This window comes from Toxorhynchites rutilus, chromosome 3, assembly GCF_029784135.1.
Source record: "Toxorhynchites rutilus septentrionalis strain SRP chromosome 3, ASM2978413v1, whole genome shotgun sequence".
NCBI classification, from domain to species: domain Eukaryota; kingdom Metazoa; phylum Arthropoda; class Insecta; order Diptera; family Culicidae; genus Toxorhynchites; species Toxorhynchites rutilus.
Window position 1 is genome coordinate 45871093 of NC_073746.1, and position 21297 is coordinate 45892389.

The 21297-nt window shown below is 35.8% G+C and overlaps 1 protein-coding gene across 3 annotated transcripts in view; it reads right to left on the bottom strand.

Moving 5' to 3' along the window:
* Positions 1-1408: 1408 nt before the first annotated feature.
* The window catches only part of LOC129777480 (histidine decarboxylase), a 42605-nt gene continuing 22716 nt past the window's right edge, over positions 1409-21297 (bottom strand). Inside the window, exons 5-10 of one of the 3 annotated variants that reach the window (XM_055783756.1) lie at positions 21197-21287; positions 20700-21132; positions 20399-20544; positions 20054-20225; positions 19745-19774; positions 1409-3025 (exon numbers count right to left, since the gene is read on the bottom strand). In XM_055783756.1, coding sequence (XP_055639731.1) covers positions 2163-3025; positions 19745-19774; positions 20054-20225; positions 20399-20544; positions 20700-21132; positions 21197-21287 — 1735 coding nt within the window. In that variant the 3' untranslated portion in view covers positions 1409-2162. Of the gene's footprint in view, positions 3026-9978; positions 10483-10548; positions 10966-19744; positions 19775-20040; positions 20226-20398; positions 20545-20699; positions 21133-21196; positions 21288-21297 lie in introns of those variants that run through there. The other 2 variants (XM_055783758.1, XM_055783757.1) reach the window with 2 other exon arrangements.

Consider the following 21297-nt stretch of genomic DNA (forward strand, 5'->3'; position numbering starts at 1 on the left):
AAAAGCATCTGTTCGAGAGGAAACCTCCCGCGATGTGTGACATCTGTAGCAAACCAATCACTGTGAACCATATACTACTCGATTGCTGTAAATACGCTATTGAAAGGAGACGAAATGGACTACCAAACAATATAAGGGATATATTAAGTAACAACAACAATATGGAAGAAAAAGTACTGAAATTTTTAAAAGACATCAAACTGTACAATCATATATGAATTACTGTAAACTCACAAAATAAAATTGAAATACAGAGGCGAATGCCACATTAGGCAAAGTCTCTATAAAAAAAAAAAATAAAAAAAAAAAAAAATGCATATTGTTCTAATTTATTGAAAATATCAACCAAATAATACCTGTGCATAAAGTTTAGACCTATTTTCTGCATCATATGCCTTAAGCGTCCGAAATATGATTCAGAACGGTATTGATGAAGGGGTAAATAATACGTGCTCACGCTAAGCAAACGTCAAACACAAACGATAATGAGTAGTGTTGTCAGATTTTTGTCGATTATGTTATAATTCAAATGTAGTTCTCATATGGAACGATAGTGAAACCAAGGGATTACTCTAAAGAAGCAATTGTGATATTATTTTTATAGTTATATCATCAGTGCATTAAGAATTTCAAGATATTAGAACAAAGTGTCCGAAATATGATTCAGAACGGTACGCTAATGTTTACAGGCAGACAAATACCGGTACATCGGATAAGCTTATATCTATCGATTACACCAGCTCTTTGGAGCGAAACGTTTTGGCCTAGGTCTAGGCATAGTTAAATCTTTTCATTTTCGCACCATGTTGTTATCCGGATGTTAAGCCGAGTGTAATAAATGTCTGCTTCGTAGGATATAAGTTCAAGATATATCAAGCATTTCATTGATAACAGTTAAACAATCATCACGCAATTAAAGTTTCTCACATAAAGATATGAGTAACACAAAACCAATGCAGGCAATGGAAAAAAAAGAAAAATATGTTTACTCGATTATATTGAAGAAGAAAAAAAACGACAAGTGCGCATACTCTCCGTCATCAGTTGTAATAATATAAGGTTTAACAATGGAAAAACAAAACAAAAATGCGGCAGCGCATGCATTCAACACTTGTTAGCCCCTCGCCCCCAAACAATGTTCCTCCTCCCCCGCCAATTCCAACCAGAATCAAATTTCGCTAGTATATCTATTTGTTGTTGTTTTTTTTTCAGCTTAATTAGTGCGATGACTCCAAGGTTACGGCCACGGCTGACTGTCCGGTCGAAGAAGTGGCGGTGCGAAGCGTGTGGGTGGTTCATAGTGATACCTTTGCCACGCAAACTCGGCGAAAGGGTGTGTTTCTCTCTAGAGCTGAGGGAGGGTAATACTAAAGTAAAACGCGAATTTGTTTGAACGAATGCAGTTCAGTGACTTTTTACTCATGTACTATAATTGGTTACGATTTGTTACTTTCTTGGCACGGATGCACTACGAGCAATTAGGAAGTTTTGTTTTTCACGAACAGTAATACTTATTTATTTATATATTTTTCTGCACGAATGATTGCTAAACATTTTTGGGGAGCGGTTACTTTCTTACTTTACGTGTCATGCTGATCGACTACATTATATTTAGCTAACATTTCCTACTACTGTAAAAACACAAATGCGAAATTGTTCAGCAGCTGCCATCGAATGAACGGAGCTATTTGCAAAGGTTTTGCTTCATATTTATTGACATGCACAGCAGATAGTTTTTGAAGATTTGTGTAATAGATTCTCGGATCGGAATAATAGCAAATGTTCCATGATGATCTTACTGGTTGTTTTCTATATTTATATTTCATGATTATTTGATATCTATTAAAGTGACTTGAACTTTACAATGAAATGTGTTCAGGTGAATTGACGATTTCGACCTCAACATTTGAAAATTATTTTTATATAATTCATTGTACGTTTGTGGGGGACGAAATGCGAACTCCGGAGCGTATGCAACAGAAATATAAATTTGTTGAACTAATCATAGCTCTCACCGATTGTCTAGAATATCAATCTCTGCTAACAACAACCCTGGATGCGATTTAACTAACGTGAATACATACTTCCTGAATATATTTTACATGAATAGTATTTATATTTGTATCACGTATATAGAAGTATTGTTGGAATTGGGCTTGATATTATAAATTTACTGTATGATGTCCACATTTTCGACACACTTTAACATTCTCGTAAATAATCTCATCATCACAATAACTATCGCGGGATTGCTCCGTCATCATCTCCACTACTTTGTCCAAGTGTTGCTCGTTACCATCCAGATCAATAGGACCATACTCGTCTAACTCCACGTCACGATTATGATTGACCGGATCTAAATGAATACATCGTCCATCTTCGCTGAAAATATTACACTGGAATTTTTGTACATTCTTCAAGGTCGGTTTCTGCCAATTGTGCTCCACGTCGTACAAGGCTTCGTCCGCCGTAAATTCTTGGATAGTGGAAATTTGCCGCCGGAAGGTGCGTTTCGAGATGTCATTCTGGGACAACACCCGTTTTGTAGGTTGCTTTGGGCAGAGGAAGTCGAAACTTTTATTGTAGAACGCGTACCGGATGGTGGGTTCCGATTGACGTTTTTCCGGGAAAACGTTCGGTTTATTGAGCGAAAACAGATGGCTATTATCGGAGCAGCGTCGTTTGGAGCTGGGTCCTTGTTTGAAGTTTTCGATCGAACTGTTCTCATCAATCGAAGACAAGTTGGATTCGAATGACGCTCTGGTGGAGTTGGCGTTCGGAGAAAGCGAGAAAGGTGACGGAATTCGATCCAACGAATCGATTGAAGTGAATGGTTCCGATTTACAGCACATTTCGGATTGTTTACTTAGCAGGTTCAGCAACGTGTTGGCACTATTCTGGGTATGAACTATGCCGACATCCACACTTCGAGAGCGCAGCTGGCGACGGGGACTTGGAGGAGGCGTCGGGCAGGGCATCGGTATTGGAAGCAGGAACGGACTGTCGAGACTCTCGTAGAGAGCATCTGCAAAGCAGAAAGTTACGTTATTTATATGTTTTATATTCAGGAATGAATAATGGTAATTCATCACTTATATAACATTTGGGTTCAAAATTCTACTGAATTAGTTTACTATTTCAGTGACTCACATATGGTCGAGTGGTTATCATAACACATGTCGTAATGGGAAATTCGGGTTCGATTTCCGATTAATCAATGAATTCGTCAAAACAATGTCAAGCACAAGTTTTGGTACACACAAAATCGAAATTACAACTTCTAAAACTCAGTATATATTGAAATAATGTAACGTCTCAAAGGCAATTGGATATGTAGTGCGATCCAAAAGAATGATAATTTGGTCTTATACCATCAACTTCAAAATATCCGTTATGAAGTGATGTTCAAATATTAGAATTCTCAAAAACCAACTAATTGAATTCGAGGCGAATGAACAGAAAAGTTTGAAGCCTCTTTGAAACAAAGAACTACCGGAACTAATTGAATGAAGCCTACACCCAAACTAGTGTTGGCAGAAAACATGTCATCTTTGGCAGAAAAGATGCCATTTCCTGTGCATGAGAGTCAAATGCGCAAATAATGAGCTATTTTGAATGCTTAAAAAATGGTTTGTATGTATGCGAGCAGACATCTCTTTCTGTTTTCTTTTCTCTTTTCATTTGGGATTGTGCAAAAAAAAAGTCGATATTACGTCAATGGGGATCGAACCAAGGACAGCTGGAATGCAAAGCTATTTCACACGACCACGCTATCCATATAGCTGCCAGCGCTGTTATATAGAAACGTGATAATATTACATCTCATCATAAAATGAAGTTGGAAAATGTTTTCTAAGAGGATAAAGAAGAATAAGAACGAGAATATAACTTTCCCTGTCTGGGCCGTGTATTTGGCAAACTATACGAAAAGCTTTCATATGCTTTCATCTGTTACGCTCGCTAATATTGGCTCTAGCACATATATTATACAAATGATATACATGTATTGAAGAGTAGAACATTTTATGTTATTCCAGAAAAAAAATGTTAGTTTTATTTTAGTTGAGTTTTCAAAAGCAGTACACTTGATTATTCCTATTTTATATCCATGATGTGCGATTTTGGCGATTTTTTTTAAAAATCAGTGTTTTCGGACCGATTGAGTCAGCGCGCAAAAATGTTTGTTTTGATTTCACGGAACAAGGAAAAGTAAACAAAGACGCGGATTGCGTTAAGCAATCCAATATTCTGGTAATGGCTGTCATAAGGTGGGTTGAAAGATAATGTTTACTATATATATATTTTTTTTTTATTACGGCATTTCATCATTCCTAGTGAAAGATACTATTTCTGTTTTAACTTGCTCCGAATTTCAGCTTGCCCTGGTGTAACTTATATAAAACAATTTAATTTTTTTTTATTCAATTATATACAGGATTCGATTATATACAGTTGGAGACTGTATATAATCGAGTCCGCCCAGTGCATAACATGTTTCAATTGTTAGTTAGATTCATTTTTTTTTATCCAAATATATATTTTTATTAAGGCTCATATGGCGTCAACCTGACGGGGCCGGGAGTTCAATATTTCGACAATGTTTGCCTTATAACTATGTTAGTAATATGTAACCGATTACTCGCGGTTGGCTCGAGGTTAGTTAGATTCAATATATATATATATATATATATATATATATATATATATATATATATATATATATATATATATATATATATATATATATATATATATATATATATATAGATTTATTGTAATAACATGTTATGGAGTGCAAATGTCTTGTAAATCCATGAGGTAATAACTGAGCAACAAGCGCTTGAAATTGGAGAATTTTCGCGATACGGTAGATTTTTCGTTTTTCAATTTTCACTCCTAATATGTTCCCGAAAGACATAATCCTAATGCAGCATGTTATATTAACATGAAAAATCATTGGAAAATATAAAAAAATTGGCATGAAAATAAAATTCAATTATGCATAGAGCTTCCGCTTCCTTTCTTATTTCACGTCGATTTATTTCAGTTTAAATATTTAAGCAGGAAGTTAGGCGACAATCAAAATTTCATACTTCTATGAAATTCTTCTACTTTAACCCTCCTGTACTCGCACACCGGGTTTCACAGACCGCAAAATCAATAATTCTGTTTTGAGGAGGCTGAATCAAATGAGTATTAAAACGGAATTAAGTTGAAGAAAATATATTTTGTGGAGTTTTATTCTTTCAATTATATCATTTTCTTGAAATAAATAGCAATAACGGCTAATAAGTGAACAATAGCAATATTACAAAGACACGAACGGCCTGTGGCACTTTGGCGAGTATACGCGTTATGATTTTGTGTGCGAGTACAGGAGGGTTAAGAAATTAGAAGCCCTTTTACTCTGTATTGAATTTCTTTGATTTATTATGAGAATCGTAGTTAATTTTTCAATTTCGAAATCAATATCGTCAGTAAACGTAATTAATCGTTTTAATTTAAAAAATCTCCTTCTTTCTCATTTTTTTTCTCCAAGTGTTACATTCGGGTTAAAGGAATACGGTAGAATGTTTTTTTTTTGGTAAATGTGTATTTCTCTAACAAACAATACCCTGTGACGATTATAGTATCATATTATGGTTTTATAAATCGGATATCGAAGTGCGAAAAATTTTCATTCTAATGATTATCTCTATATATATAAAAATGTTCTGTTCGTTTGTGTACACGTCAAAAACTCGAAAAGTACGGAACCGATTGAGCTCAAAGTTGGACATAATATACAATCCACTTCAAGAAGTGTTGTTACGACATAAAAAATTGGAAAATTTGAAGAAAAATGATTTTATATCTGACCAGAGTGCGTTTCGGAAATTGAGCTTCTAATGAAAATCGACTATTCAGTAATTGATATGTGTTCTATGTGATGGAAACATCTTTTTTCCACATGTTTGACAAAATCGTGAACTGAAATTGTGTTTCGAAGTGATTTAAAATTTATCGATTTCCCGCATCTATCTCTATCCCTATATGCAGCGCGGACTCGATTATATACAGTTTTTGATTTCTTTTCACTCTATATAATCGAGTCAAAAAAAATTATTTTGCATGTATTTTTCGTTTTTCGAAAATAAAAGAAGAATTTGATTTTTGATTCATCCCCTGAAAGTCAGAAAACACCTTTCTCACATGAAAAAAATAAATTTATCCAGATTCTCTCTGGAGGTGATAGACGATCATATTTGATGAAAAAAATCCTCCTACGCATATGTTCTAATTTCAACAATGACAGAGTTATAGAACTTTTTTTTTGTTTCGAACTCTGTTGCCCCAAACTGGCTCTGCATTAAAAAGTACGCTACGAAAGACGGTTCTGATGGTTCATTTGAAAGATAAGAAAATTTAGTACAGGATATAGTAGTGGAAAAACTAAATTAGTGGATTTTAATAACATTTTGGAAGTGAAACACTTAAAAGTTAACAATTTTCATGTGTTATTAATAATTTTATCCTTAAAATTTATATTAAACTAGATTGCTTCTATCAATTAAATTGAAGTTCTTTAACCGCTCTACAGTTTGTTCTTTGACGCCCAACTTCCATTTTTCTTAATTTGGCTGCAACATCGATATAAACAATTCCTGGTAAAAATTCAAGCAAAATCTTCAAAAATCGCAATTTTTACCCCACTGTACATGTAATAGCCACTTAAAACTCACCTTAACGTTGAAATGTTACATTTTTTCGTGAAATAAGCCATATTTGAAATATAAAAAAATATTTTTTTCCAAACTGTATATAATCGAGTCCAAAATTGTATATAATCGAATCACATATGATCGAGTCCGTATATATTCGAGTCCGACCTGTATATATAAATGTTCTGTTCGTTTGTGTACGCGTCAAAAACTTGAAAAGTACGGAACCGATTGAGCTCAAACTATGATACAATATACAAAACAAACAAACACATCTAGGATGGTTGTTACAACATAAACAAATGAAAATTTAACTCATCCATGCAACCACAATGTGCCACAGCAAAGCGTGGCAGGGTACAGCTAGTTTTCTATATATTTAAGAATTCGGCTCCTTGAAACTTATGTTACTGAGCCTGTTAAAAAAAACGAATTTTTAAAAAATTATAATTTTTCGAATATTCTATCTATATTTAAGAATGAATGTGGCCGATATTCACATGGCATCTTTTTATCAATCTGATTTTACTACCTGAAGCCAGAGATCGAAATTCTCGCTCGGCTGCGCGATAAATATTCATTCAATCAATCTAGTTTTCGATGAACTGTGTATTGTTGATATTTTCGCCTCTTCCTTTTCACCGAAAATTCTTTTTCAGAGAGAAAGAGATGTCGAAAATCTCTATCTCGGAAGTTCAACGAGAATGCTTTTTCGTCTCTCATTTGGTATAGTTTGGTATATTTGGTATGGAGCGAAAAATCAAAACTAACTTTACCAACATTAGTCTGTTAGAGCAGCGTCCAAACGATCTGCATTTGGACAGCATGTGAATTGAACAAATATTAATCCATCTCATGTTCACTTCACGATGAAACCTAATATTGCCGCATGTTTTCAGCTGTACTGAAGAAGTGAAAAACCATTATCGGCATCAACGAGTCACTGAAAACGAGACCATTTTTCGGCAATCATAACTCACCGAAAAATAAAAATTGGCTCTGCGTTTCTCGCGAGAATCGAAGTGAACGTATAAAATTCTCTCGCCTCCTATATTTTCAGTTATGTTTCTCTGTGGGTGAAAATGGATGTTTTTCGTCTCAAATCGGCGAGCATTTCGATCTCTGCCTGAAGCTTAGAAAAATCAGGAATTGGATATTCCATCTTGGCAATAGCGGAACTCCTAGCGGTCGGATATGCATACATTTGACAGCTTTTTGCTATTTTTAAACAGTTGCTCGTAGTCTATTTTTTCGTAGTTTAAAACTAACGTGGTACCGAGGCTACATTATACAGAAGGAGATAAAATTACCATTACCTTTGTATGGGTCCCTTCACATTGCTCAATTCTGAGCAATGAGAGGGCTGACTCATGAGCAAAGGTAGGTGCAATTGAAGACGATATTTATCAGCGTAAAATCGCCTTCAATGAATTTTATTCTTCAGTCCGTAAAAATATCATTGCTAACTTGCAACGTAAGTGGAACGAAGATAAATTGGGCCAGTGATTTTATTCGATTATCCCTAAGATTAGGCCGTGGTTCAGAGGCCTGGACTTAAGTCGGGACTTCATTCGCACCTTCTCCCGACTAATGTCCAATCACGCGCTGTTTTTGGCTACGTCTTTCTTTAAGGGTGCCAAATCAGAAAACAGGTCACGTTTTTATGAACTAAAGTTAACGTAAATAACTTTATTTTTGCTGCAAACGGATTTTAACGATTCGCATATCAGTCGAATCGGTTTTTTTATTTGATATGCTATACATTCCAATCCCATAGTCAGTACATGGTTTAAATTGATGAAAATTTAAAACATTCCCATTTCCCCATACATTTGTTCTGTCCATTTGTGTGCATTCCCGAACAGAGCTGTCAATAACGGGCAACCTATGCAGCCGCTAGAATTGAAACAACGAAGGGGGATAACGAAAAGAGAATATTTGCGATGTAAACTCCATCCTTGCATAGTAAATAAGCTGTCGCTAGCGTATAAGTATTGCATCTCCTCTGAGGAAAATTCTCGGAATCTTTCTGTGCCCGAAACAACAAATGTCGCTTATTCTGCTCGTTTTGTATTTTATGTTTCCCCACGAGCTGAGAACGCTCCTGATGCAACAAACTCCCAGCTTTGTTGGCGGTTTTGACCGAGAGTCGAGAAACGATTTTTCATAAACGGTCATTCTCACGATGTTTTATTTTTATCGCTGTAACTGTGTGCTTCTATTAGACGCGTGTGTGATGCTTGTTGAATGCCGATGCACTTCACGTTTCATCCATTGTCACAAAACGGCGAAAGAAGTCCACCCGATTACGCTTCAACAACGCCAAACTGGCTGTTGAATCATCAACGCGCCACTCTTTTTGATTGACGGTCAGCAAACGCGGCACCCATCGCGCGGATAGTTTTCTCATGTACAAAATTTCGTGCAAAATGTATCCCACTCGATCATTTTCAATGCCTACGGCCTCAGCTAACTCGCGTAACTTCACTTTACGATCGTTCAAAACGAGTCGATGCACTTGTTTTACGATTCCTGTATTCGTAGCCTCTTTTGACCTTCCAGAGCGAGGTGCATCTGCGGTGCATGTACGACCCACTTGAAATTCACTAAACCACCGATAAACTGTTGTTTTCGAAGGAGCAGAAGTGGAGTAACATTTCGTCAACCACCGCGTTGATTTTTCAGGTAATTTCCCCATCAAAAACAATGTTCGATCCAATTACGATATTCCTTTTTCTATACGAATGCTCAGGCAGTGACACTTAAAAAACTGTAGTTTGTGAACAAATAAACGAAATGTAATGAAACTTCACACTTAAGGTAGTGGCAGATGAACCTCTCGAAATGAATCTTGTTCATTTATCAGTTGCGCCATCTGTTGAAAAAATCCTTTTCAACCCATGTAGTACATAAAACATTTGCTCTAATTGCATCGGAATGTTTTGCGGATATAAGAAGTATGGCTATAAAATAACTACTATTGTGTCAAGCATTTTCATCTGATATGATTTTCATGTACGTGGACGTGGCGATGTTAAAAATATTTGAACACCGAAACATACACAATGAAAATAAATTGCAAATCCCAAGCGCCATTCAATGTGTTATTCGTTCAATTTCGCGAGCTCAGGTCAATCAAGTAGAGCAACCATGAAGTGTAAAGTATGCTCGAGCTTAAACACATTCCCATGCTCCAATCCCAAATTTTATATTTGTTGGAACTTCTTACAACTCTCCCACATATCGACCACCCAATTGTCAAAAAAAAAACAATAATTCTCGAACAAATATTGCTTCGTTTATTTCTATACATCTTACAAACACCTTCATCCCAAACGGAAAATACAATTACAACATGAACCTAAAACTTAATACGACCGGGAACAATAATGCACATAACATAATCACCACGTTTGGTTAAGCCAAACCAAAAAATAAACAAGTGCGCGTACTTTAAAAATGTGAAGTGATGTGCTTGACTTAACTAGTTCTTCCTAAAATAAGCGCTAAGGGTATTTTGCTTTTGTTTAGTTTCTATGTACTTCCTAATTGCCCGCTTCCGAAGTTTCTTCAGAGAGAAAATGTTACTCCTATCCACACCGTCCGCCTCTGCCCATTCGATCGCTAGTGTTAAAATGGAAATGGCCTCATCGGCAGAGATTTTCGGTGGTACCTCCCCGATTGGGCTATCCATGCCATCCCCGTCCGTACCGTCCGACTCCCGCTCCTCCCCGCTATCACAGTTATTCCACATACAAATTTCATCGGTAGGGAAAATATTCTGCGAAAATAGAAATTATAATTGTTGCATTGCGTCGGCACTTTGAAACCGTCGTCGAATCATTACCTCTGCGTTAATAATGTTCAATATTTCAGCAACTTCCGTCGTGCAACGATCGATTTCCGATTTCTCCGTAAACCAACGCTCTCTCAATGTGTTCAGTGGCATGTCGTCGTCGTTCATGTTCTCGTGTTTCAGTATCTCGTCCAGCAGAGGCCTACAGCAGTTCTTCAGTATCTCACCAATATCTCCGTTCTTGGCCACCAGTGATGCCAGCAAACTCTCCACGTAGTACAACTTCGTAAGACGCTTGGTGTTCTGATCCATTGGTTGGATCAACGAGTTCACATTTGGAGGGAAAAACACCACTAGTACCGGGCCATCATTGGATGGGAGGAGATCCGACGTTGGGAAGGTTGAGGAGTTTTCGATCAAAGCTATCGCTTTTTCCGACAGACCGTATTCTTGCAAATATTTTTTTACCTTGGGAAATGGAAGAAACAAAAAATTGGGGTAGGGTGAAATGAAATGATACGTTGGATAGGATAGAACGAATTATCGACGATGGTTACCGAGAGACACTTGGATTTCACTCCTTTTGAACAACAAACACTGTGTTCATCTTTTCTGGAGAAATGAGTATGGGTAGAATGTATATCCTGAAATATTCCGCACTAGACAACTATCCACTAACGACATGTATAAACCAAATCAAATCAAATGAAGGTTCTATCTAGTAAACATATTCTAGATGTTACACCCCATTTCATTTATTGTTCTCAGTATCATTATTTTTTTATGAATTATCTTAGCGAACGACGTACATAAGATGTACGGGAATATGAGAATAACTCCCAAACCATAATTCAGTCAATCACCTATTCCTATTTCCTATCCTATGTCTATAACCAAAAAATATCATTACACATATTCTAGATTTCATTCACAATCAGTTTGTTTAACACTTCTATACTCGCGCATTGGTCTGTCAGACCGAGAAATAATTCATTCATTTCTCAGAAAATATGAACACTACGACTTTGCGATTCTCCCTAGCTTCGTTATTCGTCGTTCGTCATCGTTTAGCGTATCGCATGTGTTGGTACAAAGGGGACGTGTGCCACTTTTTAACACTTTCGGTCTGACACACCGACGCGAGTATAGGAGTAACTTTTTTGGACAAGTGCCTTATTCCATATTCTAGAATATTGTTGAATGAAATGTATAAATTAATGTTAGTGTCGTGGAATATTTATTGAATATAATGCATAAGATCATTACCGGACTATTCTTATTTGATTTCAGTCCTTTTTGTAACTGGATTGAACGGATCCATATATTAACTATTCGTCGATATATTCGTCGTTGGACTCATACGTTTAAACGTAAAATATAAATGTTTGACTTTCGTATAGTTATTCGCTAGATATAATGGTCATACATATACACACTTGTGCTCCCATGGTCGAGTGGTTAGCGTCACGTCTAACATGCCGGGGGTTCGGGTTCGATTCCCGTTCTGGTCGGGGAATTTTTCGTCAAAGAAATTTCCCCGGCTTGCACTGTGGTCACGCGTATTCTAGAACTTGCCACTCAGAATGCATGCAAGGCGTGTTATTTGGCATAGAAATCTCAACTAAGTACTAATAAAAATGACGCAAGTAATACTACGTTGAGACGGCGAAGTTTCTCTAGGAACATTAGTCCCATTTAAGAAGAAGAACTTATACACACTTGTGATCGAATTTCACTTGTGGAAGAATTGTAAACAGTAAACTATTAACTAAACGGTGGCTTATGGTAATTTTTAACAGTTACAATTTCGGGGATATTTTTTTTTATAATCGACAAGAATACAGAAGTTCCTAGAAATCCTTTTATATCATCTTTTTATGCCCCATCTAAAAAATGCATTAAGTATTAGTTTACCAAGAATACAGAGACAAATAATATTAGAAATATGCAAACTTTGTATTCCCGAACATTTATCTTCTGATAATCATCTAGAAGGTCATTATACATTCTTCTCTTTGATAAAAGACCCGAAAAACACGCAACAACTGCATGAAATGTAAACAATATGTTTGTTTCGAGCATGTAGTTATGCTATGTTCTGATTCTTACTCCAATGAAACCACAATCGATCAATACGTTTTTATGTTATTTTATAGCTATTTATACTTCCATGAATTATATTCAGTTGCTTACTTTTAATCATTAACAGTGGAAAATTCGAATTTTGTTATTTGTGTTGGAGTATCAAAAACTACTCTATTTTGAGGAGGCTGAATTAGATGACTATTAAAACATAATGAAGACGAAGAAAATATATTTTTTGGAGTTTTTTCATTCAATCATACCCTCTTCTTCAAACAAATGCCAATAAAGCCTGAAAAATACACAATGGCTACATTACAGAGAAGATCATTTTTCGGTCTGGTGACACCGTGCGCGAGTATACGTGTTATGATTTTGCACGCGAGTATAGGAGGGTTAATATTTCTTTTTAGCTTACTCCATTGGTAATAACGTTCGTGTGCGAGTTTGTATTTTCAACAAAGCATTTCTTGCAACTTTGACATCAATACACTGAATTGTTCGTCACAACACACTCGCACACGCTCTCGCAATATTTCTTTTCTTCTCTTTCTCTTCACAACGGAGCGAAGCGTAGAGAGTGCCAAATCGAGAGAATATCGTACAAAATCGCGTATCGCATAAAATAAAATCACAAAAAAATGAATCCAATGTAGGGGAAATGGGGGCAACTTGGACCCCCTAAGCAAATCGCCTAATATTTCCAAACCAATACGGTCTAAATAAAAAAATCCACATTGTACATTTAGCTACACTTGTTTTTTCTCAATCAATAATGTTTAATCATTCTATCAAGCTTCAAACTACCAAATATATCATAAAAAAAGAGAGATGATTTTTGGACATCAAAATTTGGTCCAGTGTATGTTTCATCGAATAAAAACACACTTATGTTTATGTAAAGTATTTTGGTATAATGTTACATTCAGTAAAAGTGTTCTGGGATCGATACCAGGTGTCTTGGCCAGATTCGTGACCAGAGAAATTGCATTGAGATCATTTCGAATTCTGCATGGATCTTTTCACTGTTGTTCGAGCATTTCCAAACACTTTCGAAGCTTGGTCAAAAAAAATCCGTCCTTGATGGCCTGCGTTGCTCTTTCAAGCTCCTACTTCTTGCAACGTTGTCTGTACATTCTTTTTTTTTTTGTAATTCAGCGGCATCTGGAATCAATTAGACCAAAGAAAAGCTTCAAACCTGTAGGACCAATTCACCCCACAGAAACGTGTCCATGTCACCCCACACAACATGCAAAAATTAAAATGCAATTAGTTTCATTAATTGTTATCAAACTTACTGTTTCGCTGCATCAAATTGTTCCTCAGCTGTAAGTGAACAGAACTTTACTGCACACTACACGAAAAGTTTGTTTAATCAGCGGAAAAAACCTTAAAACCACGATCGGAAAATTCACATTTTTTGACACTCATAGTGCTCGCTGTGTTCATGTTACCGTTTTCCTCTACTTGTTAAATTTTACCAAAGATTTTTTACGTTAGGTACGTATGGTTCAACAAAAGAAGGAGATGAAATTATAAAAAGTTGAGTCGTACGTTTCGAGATAAAGGGGTGGTCCAAATCACCCCGTATTTCCAACTCACCCAGGGTTACCCTATATATTTAACCTATCGTTGTATGAGTAACAAGCTCAAGGATAAACATGAATGTAAGCCGAAATATTTTTTTGACACCAATTACTTCACATAAATTAAGGTCAAACCCGAAACTTGTCTAACGCTTTGTGTGATACTAAATGACGCCGCCAAGTAATTCAGTCACGGAAGCTGCATTCTAAATTAAAGATATCGATTCCTAATTTAATATTTCAGATTCATATTGGTTCGAATTCTATTTCCAGATACCACGTTCTAGAGAGAGAATCACCGTTGATATTTGACACTCTTGACTGTTTTTCCTCCTGTCTTTCTGGCACACAACCAGTTTTCGAGAATTCGTTTTTTTGTTTATCACAATACAGATCACAGATTTGGATTCTTTATTCAGGCATATTAGGCATAAATACGATTCCCGGTCACTGGTTCCAATGGCAGGTTTCGTGTCAAGCATCATTATTTCTGATATATGAAATTTGATATCTAGGAGACGGTGTTTCCTGCCATACAAATGAAACACAAATTCTTGCTTTTCTCGAGAATTAATAAAGCAAATGAAACCAAATTTGGCATGTGGAGGTTCTAGGGTGCAATAAATGTTTTTATGGTTGTTAGATACTCCACCTCCCTCTCTAAGGGGGAGCTGCCATACAAATGAAACACAAATTTCTTCATTACTCGAGAATTAATCGAGCAAATGAAACGAAATTTGCCATGTAGACGTTTTAGAGTGCAATAAATGATTCTATGGTGGTTAGATACTCCTCCCCCTCCCTTCGGGGAGAGGGGGGGGTCTGCCGTACAAATGAAACACAAAGGGCCTGGCCGGGTAAGGGAGTAAAAAGTGCCCCCAAACCAAATCACCAGCTGTATGGCAAATATTGTAAAGGATATTAAATAAGAAATTTTGGCGGATTTCGCGATTCAACATAGGGTCTATGGTGAAAAACGTACTTTTTCGTTTATTTCACCTCATCCTCAACTGAGACGAACCAGCCCAGGAGGCTGAAAGTCTCAAAAATAAAGAAAAAAAAACCTCATCCTCAAGAAAAAATTTGAAAAAAATACTGAATGTGCATTTTACTACGGTTTATCAAGAAAATTTATCAAAAAAAAATTTCATCAAAAATTTAAGTACTAAAAAAATATTGACATTTTGAATTTTTTTTTATTTGAAGATTCAGTACTACTTAATTAATATTAAAATGTGTTCCTACGACTTTTCTAGACATGTGTGATTTTTTAAAGATTTTTTTTTTTCAGTGTTGCGCGGTACAAAACATATATTTTTTTTATATTTCCAAAGGGTCTTGCTGGGTAAGGGAGTAAAAAGTCCCCCAAACCAAATCAACAGCTGTATGGAAAATATTGTATATGGCACCAAAAAAAACATTTTGGCAGTGGTACCATATATTTGAGTCCTTAAATGGTACACCATAGGATCTGTGGTGAAAAATGCTCCTTTTCATCTTTTTTCACGCCAATCTCAATAAATTTGAGATAAAAATAAGAACAAATACTGAAAGTACATCTTACTAAGGTGTTTCGATAAATATCTTCAAATAATATTTTTATCAAAAAATCTAATAATAAAATAAATTTAAATACGCGGTACAAAAAAAAATATATTTTCTGGCATTAAGAAATTTAAAAAAAAAATACAACTTTGAGACCCACTTCTGCTCTAATTTTTATTTAAATGCGTTTGTATGTGTCTTTTTTTCTACATGTGGCGTAATTTTTCCTGAGTTTTTCAGAGCATTGCGAGACACAGAAATAATTTTCTTCGTCGTCTGCATTATTATTTTTGTGTTCTTGAAATCGATTATATTATTGTATTCGTGGTTTTCAATTGTAAGATTAAAATTTTAAAAAAATATAATTTGGATTTTTTGAAGTGTACTTCTCATTAATCCGAATGATCTTTCCACAAGGACTTTTTTTCTAATAGAGTTCTATCGTTCTGTTGACTCCTATGAATTTGGTAAACCAGCTAAATCCAATGTGAAGATAATCTCATATATTTTAAGATACGAGAAAAACAAAATCTTTGTGCAATGCTCTTAGTATACCGACAAAATTTAGACATAGTAAAAATTTCAATAAATATTAGTGCAGTACTGGGTCTCAAATTCAAAATAAATTAAAAATGCCCAAAGGCCAAAACATTTTTTTTTCACGCAATCATCTTAAAAAAGCAAGAAGAAATTACGCTACATGTGGAAAAAACAACACAAACGAACGCATCTAAATAAAAATTAGAATAAAATTGGTTCTCAAAGTAATATATGCCGCGAAAAACACTCTGAAAACCCTGAAAAAAATTACATATACCTAAAATAGACGTAGGAAGAAATTTTAATACAAACTAGGGTAGTACTGAATCTCAAAATCAACAAAAATTGAAATTTAATTTCAAATAAAAATAAAAATTTATTTTTTTTAGCATTTGATTTTTTGATGAAAAACTCGTTTGAAAATATTGATCGATACACCTTAGTAAGATGTACTTTCAGTATTTTTTTTTTTCATATTTTTGTCTCAAAGCTATTGAGAATAGCGTGAAAAAAAACAAAGGGTGCCATTTTTCAACATATATCAAATGGTGTACCATATAAGGACTCAAATATATGGTACTACATGGTAACTTCGATATAACGTACATTTTACTTTCAAAATTGTACATTGTATCGAATTGTATGTTATATCGAAGCATAATAAAGAACTCTGGAACATAGCTTATATTACATCATTGTGTTGCTGGTTGAGTAAGGTTGATGAATAAATTCAATTAGAAGACGAAGCCAACTTTTCTCATGATGTTTCACTTCGTTCTGTTGATTGAAGTTTAATTCATTTAGAATCCGGAATCTCAAAACAGTTGTATTTCGGGATTGGTTAAAGTTACAACACAAGCTTCAGTATCAAAATACAGATAATTTATTGTTCTTTCAGAAAAAAAATATTCAAAAAATTATTTTTTGGACATTGATAATGTGTACGTTAAAACGAAGGTACGTTATATCGAAGTTTCCCTGTACTGCCAAAATGTTCTATTTAGTACCCTGTACAATATTTTCCATACAGCGGGTGATTTGGTTTGGGGGACTTTTTACTCCCTTACCCAGCCAGAACCTTTTGAAATATAAAAAAAAAATTTTTTTGTACCGCGCAATACTGAAAAAAATCGTAAAAAAATCACACATATCTAGAAAAGCCGTAGGAACACATTTAATTATGAATTATAGTAGTACTGAATCTCTAAGTCACAAAAAAATAATTTTCAAAATTTCAATATTTTTTAGTACTTAAATTTTTGGTGAATTTTTTTTTTGATAATTTTTGTTCGTAATAAGATTTCGCACATTCAGTATTTTTTTCAAATTTTTATCTCGAAGCTTTTGAGGATGGCGTGAAATAAACGAAAAAGTACGTTTTTCCCTATAGATCCTATGTTAAACCACATAGGGGTTCAAACAAACGGCCAAAATTTCTTATTTAATATCCTATACAATATTTGTCATACAGCTGGTGATTTTGGGGGCACTTTTTACTCCCTTACTCGGCCAGGCCCTTTCTGCATTACTCAAGAATTATTCAAGCAAATGAAACCAAATTAGACATATGGAGGTTTTAGGATGCAATAGATGTTTCTATGGTGGTTAAATACTCCACTCCCCTCTCTAAGGGCGGCTGCCATAGAAATGAAACACAAATTTCTACATAACTCGAAAACTAATGAATCAAATGGAACCAATTTGGCATATGGAGGTTTTAGGATGCAAAAACTGTTTTTATGGTGGTTTGACACTCCTTTCCCCTCTCTAAAGAGAGGAGGGAAGAGAGTGATGAACAACTCAAGAACTAATCAAACAAATGGAATCAAACTTAGCATATAGAGGTTTTAGGGATCGATAAACGTTTCTATGGTAGTTCGACACTCCTCCTCCCTCTCTAAAGAGGGGGTTCCCATACAAATGAAACACAAATTTCTTCATAACTCGAGAGCTAATCAAGCAAATGGAGCCAAATTTGGGAAGTGCGGGTTTTTGGGTACGAGAAATGAAAATTTTAGAGCAAAAAATAATTTTAAAGGGTAGATTAGAAGATCAATCAATGAACAGTTCTGGACTGGACTCATGAACGTGCGGTGAATGTGATAACGAAAAATAAATTTAGGACGAGACGAAGTTTGCCGGGTCAGCTAGTGAAAAATAAAGCATATGAAAAAAAGCAAATGAGTTTCCTTTCGCCAGAATTTTACTTATAGAGGCCAATCCTCTATAAGGCATTTTGAGAATTTAATCAAGTTTCCCTAAATGCCTACGGACTTTCTTAGCGGTCATCTTTTTTTTTATGTTTAGTCCTATAGACGAATTTCATGCCAACTCGTCTTAGGAGTTGGCAGCACCATCTCAGATGGCAGTGAAGCGTTGTGGGTGACATGAGTCATTTAAGCAACTTTGCATACTTGAAATCATAAAAAAAGAATTAATGATATATGACCAATGTAATCGTAAATATAGTGCATGAATCTAGAGTTAAACAAAAGACGACATTTATGTACAATAAGTAATTTGAAAAAAAGGCATTCGTATTTTCAAAGATCAAATCTTTGGTACCAATTTAACCAGTGAATCGATCCCTACGCCGTTTATGAAAATCGATCCGTCAAGATCGATATGTTTCCAAAGATCGATCCTAACTTCGATACAAATCGCCATTTATAATTACTTCGACCAATTTCTCAATAAACACGATAATACGTTTTCAGCAAGGCTAGATATGCTCCTTTCTTATTTGAGACAGTTCTCGGCAATTATAAAACACAAAACGATTGTAGCACCAATACATTGTTCGATTTCGTATTGAAAACGTTTGTGACAAATTTTTAATGCAAAATTTAGCATCATAATTCGCGTTGACGGCAGCTTCGTTTCCCGATTTTGGGGAGCGTCAAAGATAGTAATTGATTTAAAATTAAAATTTCGAATGAAAATAAACTTCTCTGTATCATATTAGCATTCTTTTTAAATGAAAAACACTTTTTTTGCAGATGGGGTAAAATCTCATATGAAAATTGTGTCTGAAGACAATGTTGTATTATAATTAAAAGTTTCAGTAAAAATATCGGAAATGTACTGATAAATGGTTAAAACAGAGTCAGGAATACGTGTTTCAATTAAGGAAATAAGTTATTAGAAAATAAGAATTTAAAATCAATTAAAAATGATGCAAAATTTTCGTTTAAATTTTAACATTTTAACCCCATTCCGTATTATTTAATACGTCACACAACAAGTGATTTCACTACTCTGCTGAGCGTTCTAGCGCCCTATGTTATGCAAGTACACCACGAGTGAGACTCAATGTTGTACGGGAAAGGGTTAAAACTGCATTCGTGCCTTCTAATCTGATAGAGATTACCCGTTTGAGACCCACATTATGGCCCCGAATTGAAAGTCATCGCGAAGAACTGACAACATCAAAATATGGTGCAAATTCAATTCGGTTTGAAATATTTCCGAAGAAAATCTAAATAAGCGCTTACCTTGATCTTGAATTTCCATCTGCTCACAAGCTGAGCGCGTGCGATGTTGCATGAAATAGAAAGCACAGTTTCTCGTTAGAGCTTCCATAGTAAGCAACATTGTACACAAGTTTCGTAAATACCTCCACAAGGGGAACAGTAAAACATCGAAAGCGATCAACTACATACACATAAACAACACACATGTGCTCACAAAAATATCGCAACGAAAGGGAAGCACTTTTGAAATCGAACCGACAAAAAACTAAAAATGCTGGGGTAAAACACAACACTCTAGGAATCAAAGCCTACGCTACCTTCCCTTCGTACCTTCCCAAACCTCTTCACAGTCTTCTGTGATGGCCTTGGATTGGATACCGTTTTTGACCTCGTTCGGACTAATGCCGTGAACCACGAGATCCATTCGGGAGTCGAGCGAAAATTGTTTGCCAGACATAAGGATTCCCCTCACGCGGCGTCTCATGGCCGGCGAGTCTTGGTTCTGTGGAAATTGTAGTCATGTTAGGCATGTGGCTAGGAGCGGTGAATTTAATGATTAACCCTAAACGTGTGAGAACTTTCAAACATTGCCTGCTGTCGAAATCTCTTTGTGTCTCTCGTAATAAAATAATAAATCATACTATGAGCAGCCTATCGGGGGCGTTCATCTCTTACCGAAATCCTTATTCCAGCGTACACTTTGGCCAGAAACTCGTCCGCATCGAAAATCGCCGCGAATGATCCATTCACAATCTTTGGTGACATTGGGGAGTTGGCGAGCAGCAGACTAGAGCCAAAGGCTTCGTTCTTCTCGCGTGTATCTGTAGGATCGAAAATATAAAACAGAAATTCGAATTTCTGAATGTGGCAAACTACAACTACAGCGTGGTGTGCTGACAATGACAGTTACAAAATGTGCATGGCATCTAGCGATGTTGCTTTACTAAAAATGTGACTATAAGTTTATGCTATTCACCTTTCAGAGCCACTCTCGACCTGTCCACAAACTTAATGTCCATCTCTTTCAACAGTTCATCCGCTACAGTGCGAATCTCGTTCCAGTCTTTGAGAAGATCCTCGTTTGTGGTGTACGTTGAGGTGATCGTAAAACGGATCACATATTTGCCCTTCAACGAAGCCGGAACGGCGTGAAGATTCCCGCGATGGTTGAGCCTTTTCAACAACTTCTCGGTCAGATCGTTCTCACCTTTGAGACGGAATACCACCATGCCGAGATGCCTTGCGGCAGGAATCTCGAAACGATTGTCGGCCAAAACTAGGGCTTCGAATTTTTGTGCTAAACGAACGCCTTCGCGAATGTGCTTCTGGAGACCTTTGATGCCGAAACTACGTAGGACGAACCAAAGTTTTAAAGCGCGGAAGCGCTTGCTCAGTGGAATTTGCCAATGCTGAAAAAATATATGTGGGTTGAATTAATAAGGTCAAAATTAGGAAATACAACAATCGTCCTACCATGTAATCGATTGCCAGGCCAGAGTTCTCATGTTGCAGATACAGAGGTTCTACATTGAATGTTCTGTGAAGGGCTCCACTGTTCTTAACCCTGGAAAAGT